Genomic DNA, 16,283 nt, shown 5'->3' with positions numbered 1-16,283 from the left:
AAGATTATCATATTACGAATCTAAAGGAGGTTGAAAAGTTATTTTAAACAAAATATATTATTCATGTGAAATTATTTCAAACTCTAAAGTGGTCACGGTTGTTTTACAAAAATTCTCCACCCTCTTAAATAGTTAACAAATAGATTTCAATTATTTTTAAATTATTTACTTTTTTGTTTAATATAAATATTGCATACCATGGATTAAATCTAATGGTACACAATTAAAATGTTATTAATACCTTAGAAAATATTACGATATTATGGACGAAGCCTGAGGGAAAATGTTAGAGTAGTCATCTAGTGCTGATTGATTATAAATTGAGGTTTTCTTTGGTATTATCAATAAGAGAATTTAAACAGTTGTTTCATGACTAAATCTATATTATATTATTTTGTCGAAATATTAATTTTAAGAGTGGGACTATTGGCACCCCTCTAAATATCTCTTAAACTCCTTTTCTTAATTAACTCCATTAACATATTTTTTAAAATTATTAAATTCTTTTAACACCTCCATCAATGACAAAAATACCCTTAAGTACTATTTATTGTATAAACCTCATTCTCTAATTTTTATTATTAAAACTCATTTCAATAACCAGATTTCTTCTATTAAAAAAAAAGGTTTTCTTTCTTTCTATTATAGCCATTGGTGGTAAATTCCTCACTTGAAAAAAAAACAACCTTTTTAATTTCTACAATAAAAAATTATTTAACTTTTTAAATGGAGTTTAATTAGAAATTGTCCTATTATGTAATTTTAATAAAGGTTAAAATTATAAAATAATTAAAGAGATTTTAAGAGGTATTTACAGGGGTGTCAATAGTCCCACTCTAATTTTAAAAGTTACATTTACTAAACATTATCAATTGTTATATCACAATGAATCAGATTTATTAAAAGCAACAGCACCATAATACCGAAAGAATCCTTAGCTCGAAAACCATTCTCCATATCTGCATACTCAAAATCTTGCCCATCTCGACCAATTGCTTCGTGATTGAGAGGGCCATCGCAAATTGATTTTCTGAGAGATATGAAGGTTAATTTTATTGCTAATTTGCTACTTCAAGTCTTTGAATTCAGCTCCGAGTCCTTCTAATGAGCTTGTCAACAAAATTGTTAAAAATATATGAAGGTTAGTTTCAAGAAAAACATAAATTAGCCAGCCATGTTGATCTCCAATTATTATGCTTTATACTAAATATTAATTAAGAAAACGTAACACACATAGAAGAAGAATATAAAAATTAAAAGATGAAAGACGACTGTTAAAAATACTAATGGTATTTATTATTTACAATTTTATAAATTAATTGTTTTAGATATTGTAAAATGTAAATAATCGATTGATAAAAACACTATTGCTTTGTACATAATTAATTTTGAATTTTTTAAATATATAAGATTAAATTGTACTTGTACAGTTAGGGGTTTTACTATAAATTCTATTATTTTTAATGATTTTAGTAGTAAAATGATAAAATTAAGACATTATGTGGGAAAAAGTAATTATTAAAATTTTTTCGTAATAAGTAATATATCAAAATAAGTTAAGCTGTAAAATGATAATATCCTCTTATTTCTTTTTTTGTAACTCATTATTTTTTCTAAATTTTTTAAGATTGGATATTCTTGGGTCAAAATTGACATCCCTTCTTTAATCCATGAACATTTAGTCCCTATCAATTATTAGCATTATGTGGCTGTAATCCTTTTTATAGCACTAGAAGTAGAATGGAATTAAAATCATTTTTTTTATAATGAACTAGAAGAAGTTTATTAACAATACAAAGTTTTGCAATGTTGACCTGTGGGGGAGAGAAGATTGTCAGTTTTTGTATTATAAAATAAATATATATTACTTTCTTATTATTTTCATAATATCTAATAAATTTTTACTCGCTGTAATTTTATTCATATATCTTATATGTTAAATAAATCAAATAATTTGAAACTCTAATAAAAAAATGTCAAATACTAAAAGAAAAGAAAAATACAAACATTAAATCAGTTTATCAATTATTATAGTTTATTACTTTAAAATCTAGGGAAATTATCATTTGTATACCCTTAGTTTACTCCATTATCAAAAATACTACAACACTTTGAGGGTGTATCAATCGTCCACCCTAAGTTGACAAAATGTATCAGCTGACCACCAAACCGTTAGTTGCCGTTTAAGTATGATGACATCAGAAGGGTAATTTGGTCTTTTCATATGATACAAGTGATAATTTAAGGGTATACAAGTGATAAAAAGAGAATTTAAGGGTATACAAGTGATAATTTTCAAGGGTAAAATCGTCAATTTACTGTACTTCCGTTAACTTTCAAACGGCAACTAACGGTTTGGTGGTCGGCTGATACATTTTGTCAACTAAGGGTGGACGATTGATACACCCTCAAAGTGTTGTAGTATTTTTGATAACAGAGCAAATATAGGGTATACGAATGATAATTTCCCTAAAATCAATTATTCTACTTTATTTATAATTACGATGACGAAAGTAATTCCTTATTTTCTATTAACTTAGATTTGATAAACTTAGGGTGCGTTTGGGATTGAGGTGCTGTAGCTTTTAAGCTACAGCTGCTGTGAAAAAAAAACTGTAATTATGAAACAAAAGTTAATAATATATAGTAAATATAAATTTTAAATAATAATTTTGATAAAATTATTAAAGATATAATAGATTTTGTATTATACAAGTGAAAAATCATATTAATATAGCTTAAAAGTTACAGCAGCTAGTGTTTACCAAACACTTTAGTGTTATAGCTTTTAAGCTACAACTGCCCAACCTCAATCCCAAACGCACCCTTAACTTGTTTGCTTGCTTAGCCCACAATACATACATTTATTTAATTTTTTTTATTTTCTTGAAATGTGTGAAAATATTGATTTATCCCTCTTTTATTGTTAAAAATGCAAAAATAAAAATCATCAACATGCTCTTATTTACCCTCATATTTTGAGCAATAATGAGATAATTTGAAGTTTTCACACTTTCAAAAAGTAAATTGACGAGAATTGTCGTTTTATCAAAGATGTAAATGGAAGTTTAGCCATACCCAAAATGTATAAAGATTTCAAGAAAAAATACATTTTTAAAGATGCCATTAAGTAAAAATTATGTTAATTACTGCAATTGAAGAAGGAAAATATATATATATATGAGAAGGGGTGTAAGATAATGTGAAATGTGGCTGTAAGGATAGCGTGAGGTCTAGTTTGGAACATTTTGTTTTGTGTTTCTAATGTATGGAAGCCACCAGTTCATGGATGGTTGGACCATAATACAGATGCGTATGTGGATATTAAGTTTGAAAAAATTATAAAAATAACCTAAATTTTTTTATAATTTTCACATTTAACCCTCCAAAGTTTTTCCTATCAACATTAGCCAAAAACCTTTTCAAGTGACGAAAATACCCCTCTCATTCTCACCAAGCTTCCTCTCTCTCTAACCAACGATTTCTCTCCCAAGGTGGTCACTTATCGCGGGTGACTTCCCGGAGTCCATCCTCAGCATGCAACATCACCAAAATTTTAGTCAAGGTCTGAAATCAAAATTTCGCACATGATCTGGGCGATAGGCGTGTATATCGCACCTCATTTGCGCGATAGGCACGAGAGACAGACTAGCTCGCGTGCCTGTCACTTGCGCGCACTTGGTGCGATAGGCTGTCTATGGCACTAAGTTTGTGCGACAAGTAGCCTGTCGCACCAAGTTACAGTTTTTTTTTTTTTTTAACGTGAAGTTGGTGCGATAGACAATCACACTGAAACTCTCTTGTTGCACGAAATCAAGTTGACAAAATACCTCTTAACACTCGGTGATGCAAAAACAAAGTATAAACAATCTAATAAATATTTCATCAAACACTTAATATGCAATATTTTTACAAAACTAATTTCCTTTTAATTAGCTTTCAATTAGCTTACTTAGGTTTTGGACTCTATTTCACTTTGTTAGAATTGTGTCCAATTGGTGTTGGATCCGGATGGATTCGGCTGTATTTGATCAAAGTTCACTTTTATTGTTTGCCATCGTCATTTGCCGTTGCCATTTGCTGGTGATGATTCAAGAGTGCAATGCTGTGTTTGGTTTGATAAAGGGAAGAAAAGTTGCATTTGGTTTGATAGACAAGGATAATTTGGAGAAGAAACCTTATGTTTGGCTAATTATGATAGGAAAAACTTTGGAGGATCAATTATAAAAATTACAAAAGTTTTTGAGTTGATTTTATAAATTTTCCATTAAGTTTGGGGAAGTTAGCTTTGCAGCTATAGTGCGTAATTATGATGGATTAATTATGGCAATAGGGATTTTGAAAAAAAAAAAAAAATTGGTGATAGGGGTGATCTTGGTGTCTATTCCATGATGTTGACTTGTTGAGGTAGAAGACTAACACTTTGGTTTGCAAACGAGATTAGTTTATCTCCATTAATTATTGAGTTGGATTCAATGTGGGTAGTCTGGTTGGTGACAAGATAGCCCAGTACTCTTATTAAACTGTTTTAGATTACTTTTAAGAAATAACATCTACTTTTGTTGAAGTAGGATTTTAGGATCAGCCATATACCTTGAACTCGCAACAAGCAGTAGATGCTCTGGCAAAATTTATTCTTTAACTGCTATAATTGTTTTGCATAGGTAGAAGACTTTCCACAACATTTAACTTGTTTCGTCTGAGCTTTTTTTCCTAAAATAATGGAAAGTATATTTTTTAAAAAAATAATTAAATCAAATAATTAATAAACATTAGAGTTGGGTTCAAAACTAGAGATGACCAATGGGCTGGGCCGGCATCAAAGGAGGGCTCATGCGTGCTCTTGTCGTGCTGTGCCCACTCTGTGTTTCGTGCCGTGTCTTTTTTTTTTGGTTAAGCTAGCTCCGTGCACGTGTCGTGCTCACTCGTGTCATGCCCGCATGTGTTGTGTTGTGGGCAGTGTCGTGCACTGCCTAAGAAAAACAGCCGACAAGCTTTTTTTCTTTTTTTAATTTTTTAAGAACTCGTGCTAAGTTGTTGCTGTATTTTTTAAGCTTTTATACTTTTTTTGTCCATGTGCTTTTATTCAAATTTGATAACATCAAAGATTCAAAACCCACGTCTATATTCAATAATAATAAACCAATAATAGTTAGCAAATAGAATATTAATTATTAAGTTTGGCTATATGGTATTAAAATTCTTTTTTAATACTTAATAATAACAATAATAAATTTTTCTTAAAGGTTAACTTAATTGTTAGCTCATACTTACATAGAGTCATAAATTATAGTTCATAATATTATTAATACATATTTATAAATCATAATATTTATAATTTTATTTATTAAAATCATGGCATCAATTATTTACTTAATAAATTATAAACATAAATTAATTATAGTATTTTGTAACTAAGAATTAAATGAATTTAGAAAAATTACACTAATAAAATATATTAAAAGATTCAATTTCAAGTTATTTATAAAATCATAAAATTTTAAATTTACTTTCATTAAAAAATGAAAAGTGTTTGTTGCGGGTTTTTTCTCGTGCCATACTTTAGTCTATCTTTAATCATGCCGTGCTTTTAAAGCTCTCGTGTCTAAAATTTTAAGCTCAACCCAGCTCACACACGTGCCGTGCTGTGCCATGTGCCCCACCGAAATGTACTTGTACTGTGACGTGCTTGCCACGTGCTGTCCAACTCATTGGCCATCTTTATCCAAAACAATAAAGAAAAATGTGACATAACTTTACTTGGGACTCATTTAGAAAGGAAGTGAATTTAATATCGTTTTGTGCTCATGATTTTTCATTTTGCGAAAATTGAAAATAAAAGAAACTTGTTTCGTAGGACCTATTTAATGTTGCATTTTTGTTTTGTTTGAAAACAAGTACAACTTTGTTTTATCAAAGAAAATATTAAAACATAAAATTTAAGTTTAATGTTTATAGTGCTTAGTAAACAAGTCATTTTAGCATTAATTAAATATAATTTTGGTTAATCTATCATCTTAATTTGGGTGCATGTCTCTGTTTTTATTTTTTTTGAAATTATAAGTATACAATCATCCTTTAATGCGAATTCATTCTCATTTTTTTAATATAGATATTCCATTAAATCATCTAATTTAATAAAATCAGTTATCATACACTATAAAAATGGTGTGATTTAATAACGTATCTATAATAATTTTATAATTATTCTCGTATTTATATTTTATTAATGAATATCCATATCTTATGTGCATGTAAAATATATCTCCCTCACATAAATAATACGCGAGTCCCACACATATATTGTTTATGCGAGGGGATGTATCTTACGTGCATGTGATATGGATTACCTTTATTAATAGGAAAATGTCAAAAAAAATAAAAAAATATTATTTTAAATATATAAACAGATCAAAAAAATATATAATTTTTAAACACATAAACAGACAAAAGGATCGCCCACGCCCACGCCCACGCCCACGCCCACGCCCACGGTCTAGTTTCGCTAAACCTAAGCTAGCAAACGCCCAAGCCCACTCCGCCGCCGCTGTCACTTCCGTTCAAGTGTCCCATCGTTGCGGCCTCTAGCCGTTCTCGATTTACTTCCTCGTTCCAGCTGCTGTCGTCTCTGCCGTTGCTGCCTTCGGCTTCTTTTGCCGTTGTCAGCCGCACAAGGTAAGGTTCTACATGCGATTCTAATTCATGCATGAATGGCGGTTTGTAATTCAATCATCTTTTGGGCATGGGTAAGAGGCGTTACAGGCACTAAAAATGTTCAATCATCTTTTGTATAATGGCTGTTTGTAATTGTTGCTGATTTGGTTTCTTAACATTGTAATTGTTGTTATCTTCAGTGTTGATGGTGATGGATTATTAATCATTATATATTTGTCATTTCGAGATGTGTTTATGGAGATGGGTTATTAATCATGTTTGCCATTTAGAGATGTAACTCCAGTAGCTTGGTGCCTTGGTACACCACTGCACATTATTTTTTATTTTTATTTTTTTGTTTGTTAACCTTTTTTTTTCAAAAAGACTTGTTGAGGATGCTTGGTAGTTGGCATTTAACTTTTTTTTTTCATTTTTGCATCGTTGAGCTGGGTTGGTACTTGATTCATTTTGCAATTGAATTGAATTTTGGAATAGGTTGAAACCCGAATTGCAACCCAAACCAAAATTCAGACCGGAATTTTCAGTCCGATCCAATCCAAAAAATTTGGTTCGGTTTGTGTTTTGAACCCGATTGGGTTGAATTTTCTAATCCGAATGGGTTATAACACAAACAACCCGAACCGAATCGCAATTTTCCCTCCCCAAACAATTAATTTACTACCTTTTTTTTGCATTTTGAATCAATTATCAGTATAAGGAAGAAGAAATGAGAAATACTAAATTATAAATAATTAATGTCCTAATTGATATCATATTTTTAAATATACATTACGCTTTTTATTGGCATGAATCATCTTGTCACTTTCAAGATTAAACTGCTTATTCTTGTGCTTATTCTACATCTGTAACAATTTGATCATCTTGTCTTTTTAATGCTGATGATAAGTGATGCAGGATCCATTATTTTTGTTTTTAAAGTAATGTTTTTGTAGCGATGAGTTTAGATTTTTGTGCTTTGGACTTATCTGTTGTTATTCTTTAATGCTAGAGCAAAATGGCGCAAACCATACAAACCAAAACAAGCCAAACATTTAGTTTGTGTTTGGTTTGAAACTCCCAAATGGATTGGTTTGGTTTTGTTTATGGGATAAACCAAACTGAACCTGAGTGTATACCATTACTTAATATAGCCTTGCTTGATTATAATTAATTAAAATAATTTTTTTCATTTTTTTTATACAGAATTACTGTTTGAAATTAGTGAGCATAATCATGGCGTCGAGAGGAGGAGAAGGGAATGCAATGAAATCGACGTTGATAAATGGCGTGAAGATGTATTCACTTGTATCACAGCAGCGCTCGGTTGCTGCATGGCTCACTCCTAAGAAACAACGAGCCCTTCGCAAAAACATTGGTATTCTCTTAATCTTTATTATCTTTTAATTTTTTTATTTTTCTGTTTGTAACTCTGTCTTTATTATATTTTTTCGCCAAAAATAGAAAATTTATGTCTCATGTTTTGTATCTTTCAAAGTGAAGCTGTTAAACCTTGCTTAAATCATAAAATGTTAATTTAGTATCATTCAATTCAATAAACTTATGTTTGTAATGCTAAAGGATTTTTTATTTTTTATTTTTTTAGACCGAATTTTCTTGTTTTTAATTTTTTTGATTTACAGTTAAAATTTTTAGAGCTTTGGATTTAATTCAAGGCTTAAAGCTATTTAAATCTTCAAATGAAAGGCATGTGAAATTAAACAAGAATGTTATTGATTAATTTTTGCTCATGAAATTCCAATATTTATGTTCTTTGCTGAGTTTCCTGGAATTTATTCTTAGGAAAAGCTAATTACTTGATGTTAGTATTAAAAATTGTTTCTTCTTTTGCTCTGAAATTATTTAATTGTAGATTACCAGCGAAGGGTGGAGTTAATTCAGGACTTGTGGTTTGAAACTGCAACAACCAAAATCAGGGAAACTCCTGATGGAGAGTTTCTTATTGTATCAGGTGCTTCAAAGTCAACTTTATGGTTATTTATTTTTGTTATTCAATAACCTATCATTTAATGTTTATCTTATCAGTTTACTATTGGAAATGCAGGTATATATCCGCCACAGGTCAAAGTGTACGAGCTGAGGCAATTGTCATTGAAGTTTGAAAGGCACTTGGATTCAGAGATAATAAATTTTGAGGTACTTCCACTTTCTTTTTTAGGGACTAGTTTTACAGTCTGCTTAGCATACTAGATTTGTGAGGATCTTCACTTGATTGCATATATGTTTTTCATTTGATTCTATTGCAGGAAAACATGAAATTTTATATTGTATACAAAGTGAGATAAGGGTGGTAGGAATTTGGTGTCCTAGTTATGGTTTTAATATTTGCCAATATAGCGTAGAGGATGGGGATCAAGAAATCTCTTCCATTACCTTTCCTTTTCTTGCCTAACATAATGTTTATGGCTATATGATTAATCTTAAGGAATTTCTAATATTTTTAGGATTAAGATTATTTTGAAGTGACAAATAGTTTGTTCCTGAGAGTTAACTTCCTTGTTTATTAGATGCGTAGAATTTGAATGGATATCTGTTCCTAACAAAGAAAGAGGATGTAAATGAGTGTACAAGGACTAAGCTTCCTGGTTTATTAAATGTGTGGAATCTGAATGGATATTTATTCCAAATAAAGGGAGAGGACATAAATGAGTGTACAAGGACTAAGTGTTTTATAGAAGGAATAAAAAGGCAGGCAAGAATCGATGTATGTCCAGTACAAGGAAATTAGAAATTCTTTTCTCATGATTTTGTATTTTGTTGATGTAATTACTAAATGCAGCATGCAGCCTTTCTTAATATGCATTTGTATACATTGCTTGAGTTCCTTAATTAGAAATCAGCATTGTAGGAGTGGGATCATTGGTAATATGTATGTTTTTACATGTTTGCCCATTGTTGAAGTTATCCTTTACAAATTTCTTGTAGCTGTTATCCTGTACACTTTTTATGTCAACTGTTGTCCTGCTTGTTTTCAGAAATTTAAAACTATCTTGTGCACATTTTACCTCAACTGTTGTCCTGTTTGTTTACAGAAATTTAGAACTTATGAATACATTTAAAAGTATCCTGTGCATTTTTTACCTCAACCGTTGCCCTGCTTGTTTTCGGAAATTTAGAACTTATGAATACATCTAACTTATATTCTAAATACGAGAACAATGTTTTTACTGATTATTTGGTTACAACTTCATTGTGTATTTAGTATTTTGGTAACATTATTTTATTGCCTAAGTAGGTGTTGGCTGACGACTATTCAAAGCTTGCATTTTTATGTGCCGATCGATCCATTTCTCTGCATGCAAAATATGGAAAACACTACAGTTTGCGGATTCCAAGGTTGTTTTTTATGCTTTGTTATTAGTTGTTCCCATCCATAATATGATATCTAGCATCGTGTTTTATGCTTTATGATTTTATTATTCCTGTTGCGACCACTTGTTAGTTAAGATACACGTTCATCTTGCATTCCCTAACCTTGAGTATGTCTGACATTTTCACTTGAATCATTCAAGTGATGATTGATGTTGTGCATTTGTATACTTTAAACAGGATGGGAAGGGATATGGCATACAATTCCTGGTCTTGTGACTTGCTTTGTGCTGCTTCTTCTCCAGAGCTATATAGAATTAATTTAGAACAGGTATGTTTTTGTGCAGCCTGATCATTATTGTTGTGTCCTTTCTGCAGTAGTTATATAACTGATGTTTATGTGTCATGATCATATCTTTGATTCATTTTTAATACAAAATAAACTTAGGTTTATTAAAGTAACGACAAACAGAATAATAGTTTTACAGAATTTGTTTGAGACTGAGAGTCCCTAACTATTGGCCACATATATTTGAATGTCAATCAAATTTGATATTGGTAGCAATCAATGAATTTGTCATTGTTTATGAGTTGGGTCTTAAATGGTTATTGAAGTGGAGACTATGGTTATGCGGATCAACAGAGACATAATATTTGCTAAAAGTTGTCATCTATATATGAAAGTATTGTGGTTACTGGTCTTTTATTGTTTAGAAGGCCTGCCTTTTGACATTATATACTGTTATGGTTATGTTGTGGGAATTATTTATTTTATTGGATATTCATTTGACATTGGGAAACTGTGGAGACAGACAAATGTTTATGTATCCACTTGTGTAATGATGAAGGCCGCTAAAACAGAAAAATTAGTGGGGCTGAACTCTATCAACATTAAATCAAAATTTTAGGGCAGTGACGACATGAGTTTTGTTTGCATTGACTATTTAATTATTTTATGTGGTCTCTGTCTGATTCAGGGTATTGAATCTGTTTAGGCTTTGGTCAAGCAGCGGTTTGTTTGAGTGTGGGCGTTGTCTGTGGATCTAGTTATTCATCCTATGCTTAACTTCTGGGACTGGTATATTCTGTGATAAAACGTAGGATGGTTGGCTATTAATTGTCAATCTCATTGGAAAATTCTGTATAGTTTTTATTTTTGCATTGGGTTTTTGAAGATCTTGTTAACAGTTGGTCCACAAATACAGCCGTAACTCCATTTTAATCAGTTAATACACTTTCTAGTTTGTTAAAAAATGGAAATAAAATTAACACAAAATGGATTTATTGTAGTTTTCAACAATTCTTACAGTTTTCTTTCAGATTCTTAACCCTGTTTTTCACATTTATGTGCTGTGAATAATGATTGACTTTTACTTTACAGGGCCGATTTCTCTCCTCTCTAAATACACAGTCGCCGGCACTAAATGTAGTTTCTCGAAGGTTGTTGCGAAATCTTGTGAAAATTATGATTCATTTGACTTATTTAGTCACAGAATTTGTATGGTTTGTAAAGCCATCATCAACTTTTGCTTGAGGCTGAGGAGTTTATATTGTTCAATTTCAGCAAACTTCATGGGCTAATTGCTTGTGGGGGAGAGGATGGTGCTGTGGAATGTTTTGACATGAGAATGAGATCTTCAGCTGCTAGAATTAATGCTGTTGCACCTGCTGGTGATGCTGACCAGGTATCTTTATCACTAAGTTGCAGATATGTGTTCTGCATGTTTCTTTTATGAGAATTACCTTCATGAGACTGCATTTCTTGAGAGCCTAAGGGCTTGGACTCTAGTATGTTGCATGATTTTGACAAAGATTATCGATCTTCAATCTGCTTTAAACCAGTATACATTCTCAAGGTGCTGTTTTCTATCCCGTTTGGGAAGTTTTATGGGTCATCTGCGGCCAGTATTTCCCCGTATTCTTAAGTTGGAACCTTTTCTGACATATTATTAAACATTATTCTTGTTTAGCTTTCTGGAGATGTGATGGCTAGGAAACATTGTACTCTCTCACAAATCAAGAATGATGGTGTCAATCAATTTTTCCCTTTTTACATTGTCTGAAACTGTTCTCTTAGTGTATGTACTGATTTTGCAGGAGGTCACTGCTTTAGAGTTTGACTCAAATGGGGGTTTCCTAATGGGAGTTGGAAGTAGCACGGGGAAGGTAATAATAATATTATTTTTCATTTTTCTTCTTCATATTATTTATTAAGATAATTGGAATACTACTATCTTGTGTTTAATAAAATCTTCTTTTGATTTGATGCTCAACACAAGTGAATTACAATTGCGTCAGTGCTTATGTTTAGGCTTGGAACTGTATGTTGTGTCAGGTGGAATAATCTCCTGCAGCAAAAATATGTGATTGTTTCCAATGTATGCATGCAAGAAGCAATAGTTTATTTTGATTAAGAACAAATTCTCTTCAATCTTATTAAAGAATTCTGAAGATATTATCCAATTCCCTGGCTCAAATAATTCTGAAAGCATGTGGGAAATTTTAGGGGCTTAACTTTCTCCTTGTGTGTAGAATTTCTAAAACTAAAAGAATTTGAAATGTTATTGTAAAATTCGATATTTGTGAGAAACGAATTAAATGCCTACTGATAGGGTGGTCTAATTAAAGAGCCTTTTTTAAAATGTAAAAAATTGCAGGAATTACCCTCGCTTACAAAATATCCATCAACTAACAGTACAAATTAGAACTTATTCCTTAAACTAGTAACTCCTACACAATAAAGAGATTAGTTGTCAATAGTGAAATTGGATAAGATTAAGCTATTGAGCTTGTTCTTTAACAATCTTCCACCTCCAAATCCCCTTCTTAGAGAAAACTTTAGGGAATGTAACTTTTTTTTTGGTTTTTCCCTTCCCCTTTTTCTGTGATTTACATATTGTGTTTTATCTGCATCCAATCCTATCATGATTGTTCTGAGAGCACAATGCTGAGCTTGCCGCTGAATATGCAGGTGTTGATTTATGATTTGCGTTCTTCTTATCCTATAAGAGTCAAGGATCACATGTGAGTCTTGCTGCTCAAGCTTTATCATGTATGTGCTCGATTGGGCTTAATTAATTTACTCTTTGAATTTCTGGCACTGGTATCAGGTTTGACAGTCCAATAGTGGATATTAAGTGGCATCAGAGTATTAACACTGAACGACCTAAGCTGATTACAACAGATAATCATATTGTTCGAATATGGGACCCCGAGACAGTAAGATGTCTTCTTTTTTTTTTCTCTTTTTCTTTATACTTGTTTAGTTTGGAAAACACATATTCTTTGATTAATGAACTGGAGAACATCACAATACTTAAAACTGTTTGTTTTTATGCACTGTCGAAGATGACAAGATTTTTTTGTACGTTGTTCTGATTTCAGTAATGACCAAGTTTTGGAAGAAACTGAAACTCATACTTTGTTCTTTTATTTGCTGGGTGTAGACAAACTAGGTGTTTTCTTTTCTTTCTTTCTGTTTCTTGTTTCTTTAATAAGAGTATAGACTAGTATGATTTATATCGAACAGCAGGTAGTTAGCTTTCGCTGAAGTAGAAAGTATGTTCCAAATCATATCTGCTATTACAAGAGAGAAAGCAAATAATAGTAAAAGAAAAAGTCCCTTATATCTTTTTTATATAATTTCAGTTTCTTGCAGTAAAAATTATGTTTGTACCTTATTTGATTTTTCTGTTGCTTTCAGGGAGAAAGCTTGACCAGCATTGAACCAACTGCCGGAAAGATAAATGATGTATGTGTGTTCAAAGACAGTGGACTATTGTTGTTGGCTTTAGATTGCAGTCAGATACCATCTTACTTCATACCTGATTTGGGACCTACTCCCAAGTGGTGTTCTCCAATTGAAAGCATGACGGTATTTTTAATATTTAGATTCTCATTTTTTTTTTCATTTCATTGGAATATCTGTTTTGAGTGCTGATATTGTGAGTCTATTTCTCAGGAAGAGCTGGAGGAAGGTGGACAGACAACCATATATGATAACTACAAATTTTTGACAAGAGAAGATCTCGAAAAATTGAATTTGACTAGTCTGATTGGCACCAATCTTCTAAGAGCGTACATGCATGGGTTCTTTGTTGATTATCGATTATATAAGAAGGTGATGTCACTTTACTGCATAGTTCTCAGTTTCAATAGAGTAGATGGACCATCCTAGAAAATTGAAGATTTATTGCTAGATATATTGTTCTATCAGTTAGGGATTTATGTAAAAGAACTGTGGGTTGGTGAAGGAAGTACATTAAAAGGGATCTGATTTTTGGACCTGTTATGGTCAATAAATAGGTTTATGCATAGTAAATATCTGGCTGTATTAGACACCTTACAAGAGATGTCTAATCCTGACTCATTCATAGATGTTTAAATGCATACTATTTGCAGGCTAAAGCATTGGTGGATCCTTTTGCATATGAGTCCTACATAGAGGAGCAGAAGCAAAAGAAACTGGAACAGCAACGTGCATCTAGAATTACGGTGAATAATTTTATTGTTGAATTATTGTTTTTTCTTCAAAGATTCTTGGACTATTTTCATCTGTTCCTGGATTTAGGAGGAAGATTGATGTTCATGGTCTGACCTGTTAATTTTATGCCCAAGTTATTGTTTTCTGGCAAAATTGTGCAATATCTTTGATAAGTGCGAATAGTGGATTTTCTGCCACTTGCTGTAACAGAATAGTATGAGCATTGTGATTGTCGATACCTTCCGCTGACTTGTGAGGTTGTATAAGTTCTCGAATATTGCATGTGGACCTATCTAGGATCATTCAGTTTTGTAATATGGGAATGAAACCGACTTTTGGATTTTGATGCATATTCTATCATATCTTGAGAACAAAAACAATGAAAATAGGTCTTGTTCCAGTATGTTGAGCAATCATTCAATATATGTAGAGTTTTGTGTGCTTTCTGATTTCTAATTGTCACAGGGTATCTACCAGTTGTGTCTTGTTTTACATCATTCAATGTTGCTATTTTTATACTTTAATCTATTATCCCCTTGCTTTTATATTGGTTAACAGTTTGTGAAAATGATATTGGAAGGCTCTTTAAAAGTCTTAATTTGTTAAGACACCATGAAAAAACAATATTCTGTTTCTTGACACATGTTCTGTTACAAAATGGCTCTTTTATAGTTTCTTTGATTCCTTTGAAGATGCTTCATGCCTGTTGACAATATCGCGAGTGTTTTCTGGACTTCCCAGTTTGTCATTCCCTTGCTGTGCTAGAGTTGGATGTAGTTGGATAAATAAACTAATTTGGGCTAATCAATGACCTTTCCTTGTTGCTGCAGCTTAAGAGGAAATTACCCAAGGTTAATCGTGGTCTTGCAGCTCGTTTACTTGAAAATGAAGAAGCTGAAAATGAAAAGAAAGATGTTGATGATGATGATGAGAATAAGAAGAAATTGAAAAAGAAGAAAGCCCTTAGCAGTGACGTTTTCAAAGATGAGCGATTTGCAGCAATGTTCGAAAATAAGGTATGTATGGTGGTACAATCAAGTTTATGTATATGATTTTCTTAATTTCCACACTTCTTTAGCTGTTTACTCATATAAGTTACATGTACTGCCCAGCCTAATCATGAATCACGGGAACTAGGTTCCCAGTGCTTATATTTTCGTGAGCTTAAAATAGTGGTAGCATCTAGAGTTTTGGAATTGTAGTAAAAATGACAGAGGTAAATATATGTAGATACAGAAAAAATTATGTACAACAGATCTTCCCAAAATTCAATGGAACTTGGTACTTGTATAGGGATGTTATGGCATGTATGCTTCTGAATATCTGATCCATTTAAAAGGTCGCTGGCAAAGGTTGCAATTTCAGCCCAATGATAGTCTCTTTTTTAAATGTATGTCTATTACTTATTTAGTTATTTACGGGTATCCTTTGAATCATGTTCCTTTTTGATTATTGTGTCCAGGACTATCAAATCGATGAGTTCTCCCAAGAGTATATTGCTTTACATCCTATGGCTACACAGAAGCAATCATCATTGGTGGAAGAGCATTTTGAGCCTGTTATGGAAGTTGACAAAGATCAGAGTTTGAGTGATTCCGATGTCTCAGCAGCATCTCAGTCGTCAGATGATGAGCTTGGCAAGGAAAAGATAAATAAGAAGTCACGAGCTCCTAGGTAAGCTTTTCGTAGCTCAGGGAAGTTTTCCCTCTCCTTTGGATGGAAAATTGGTGGTTTTTTCTTTTCTTTTTTTCATTTTGTGTATATTGTACCAGTTGTGCAAGTGTATGTGGCGGGTATATTGGAGGTTTTTTTTCTGTGG

The 16,283-nt window shown here is 31.9% G+C and overlaps 1 protein-coding gene across 1 annotated transcript in view; it reads left to right on the top strand.

Annotated features, from left to right (window-relative positions):
• The first annotated feature begins 6,449 nt into the window (after positions 1–6,449).
• LOC18034513 (nucleolar protein 10) overlaps positions 6,450–16,283 on the top strand; it is a 10,840-nt gene continuing 1,006 nt past the window's right edge. Inside the window, exons 1-17 of the mRNA XM_006423703.2 lie at positions 6,450–6,675; positions 7,858–8,029; positions 8,525–8,623; positions 8,717–8,808; positions 9,908–10,008; positions 10,222–10,312; positions 11,363–11,421; positions 11,546–11,666; positions 12,079–12,147; positions 12,953–13,005; positions 13,092–13,200; positions 13,685–13,855; positions 13,943–14,101; positions 14,383–14,475; positions 15,295–15,480; positions 15,927–16,138; positions 16,237–16,268. Of these exons, the coding sequence (XP_006423766.2) occupies positions 7,888–8,029; positions 8,525–8,623; positions 8,717–8,808; positions 9,908–10,008; positions 10,222–10,312; positions 11,363–11,421; positions 11,546–11,666; positions 12,079–12,147; positions 12,953–13,005; positions 13,092–13,200; positions 13,685–13,855; positions 13,943–14,101; positions 14,383–14,475; positions 15,295–15,480; positions 15,927–16,138; positions 16,237–16,268 (1,789 nt within the window). The 5' untranslated portion in view covers positions 6,450–6,675; positions 7,858–7,887. The remainder of the gene's footprint in view (positions 6,676–7,857; positions 8,030–8,524; positions 8,624–8,716; positions 8,809–9,907; positions 10,009–10,221; positions 10,313–11,362; positions 11,422–11,545; positions 11,667–12,078; positions 12,148–12,952; positions 13,006–13,091; positions 13,201–13,684; positions 13,856–13,942; positions 14,102–14,382; positions 14,476–15,294; positions 15,481–15,926; positions 16,139–16,236; positions 16,269–16,283) is intronic.

Source organism: Citrus clementina, unplaced genomic scaffold (assembly GCF_000493195.1).
Source record: "Citrus clementina cultivar Clemenules unplaced genomic scaffold, Citrus_clementina_v1.0 scaffold_8, whole genome shotgun sequence".
NCBI lineage: Eukaryota > Viridiplantae > Streptophyta > Magnoliopsida > Sapindales > Rutaceae > Citrus > Citrus x clementina.
The sequence above is the reverse complement of the archived record's forward strand: the minus strand, read 5'-3'. Positions and strand labels throughout refer to the sequence as shown.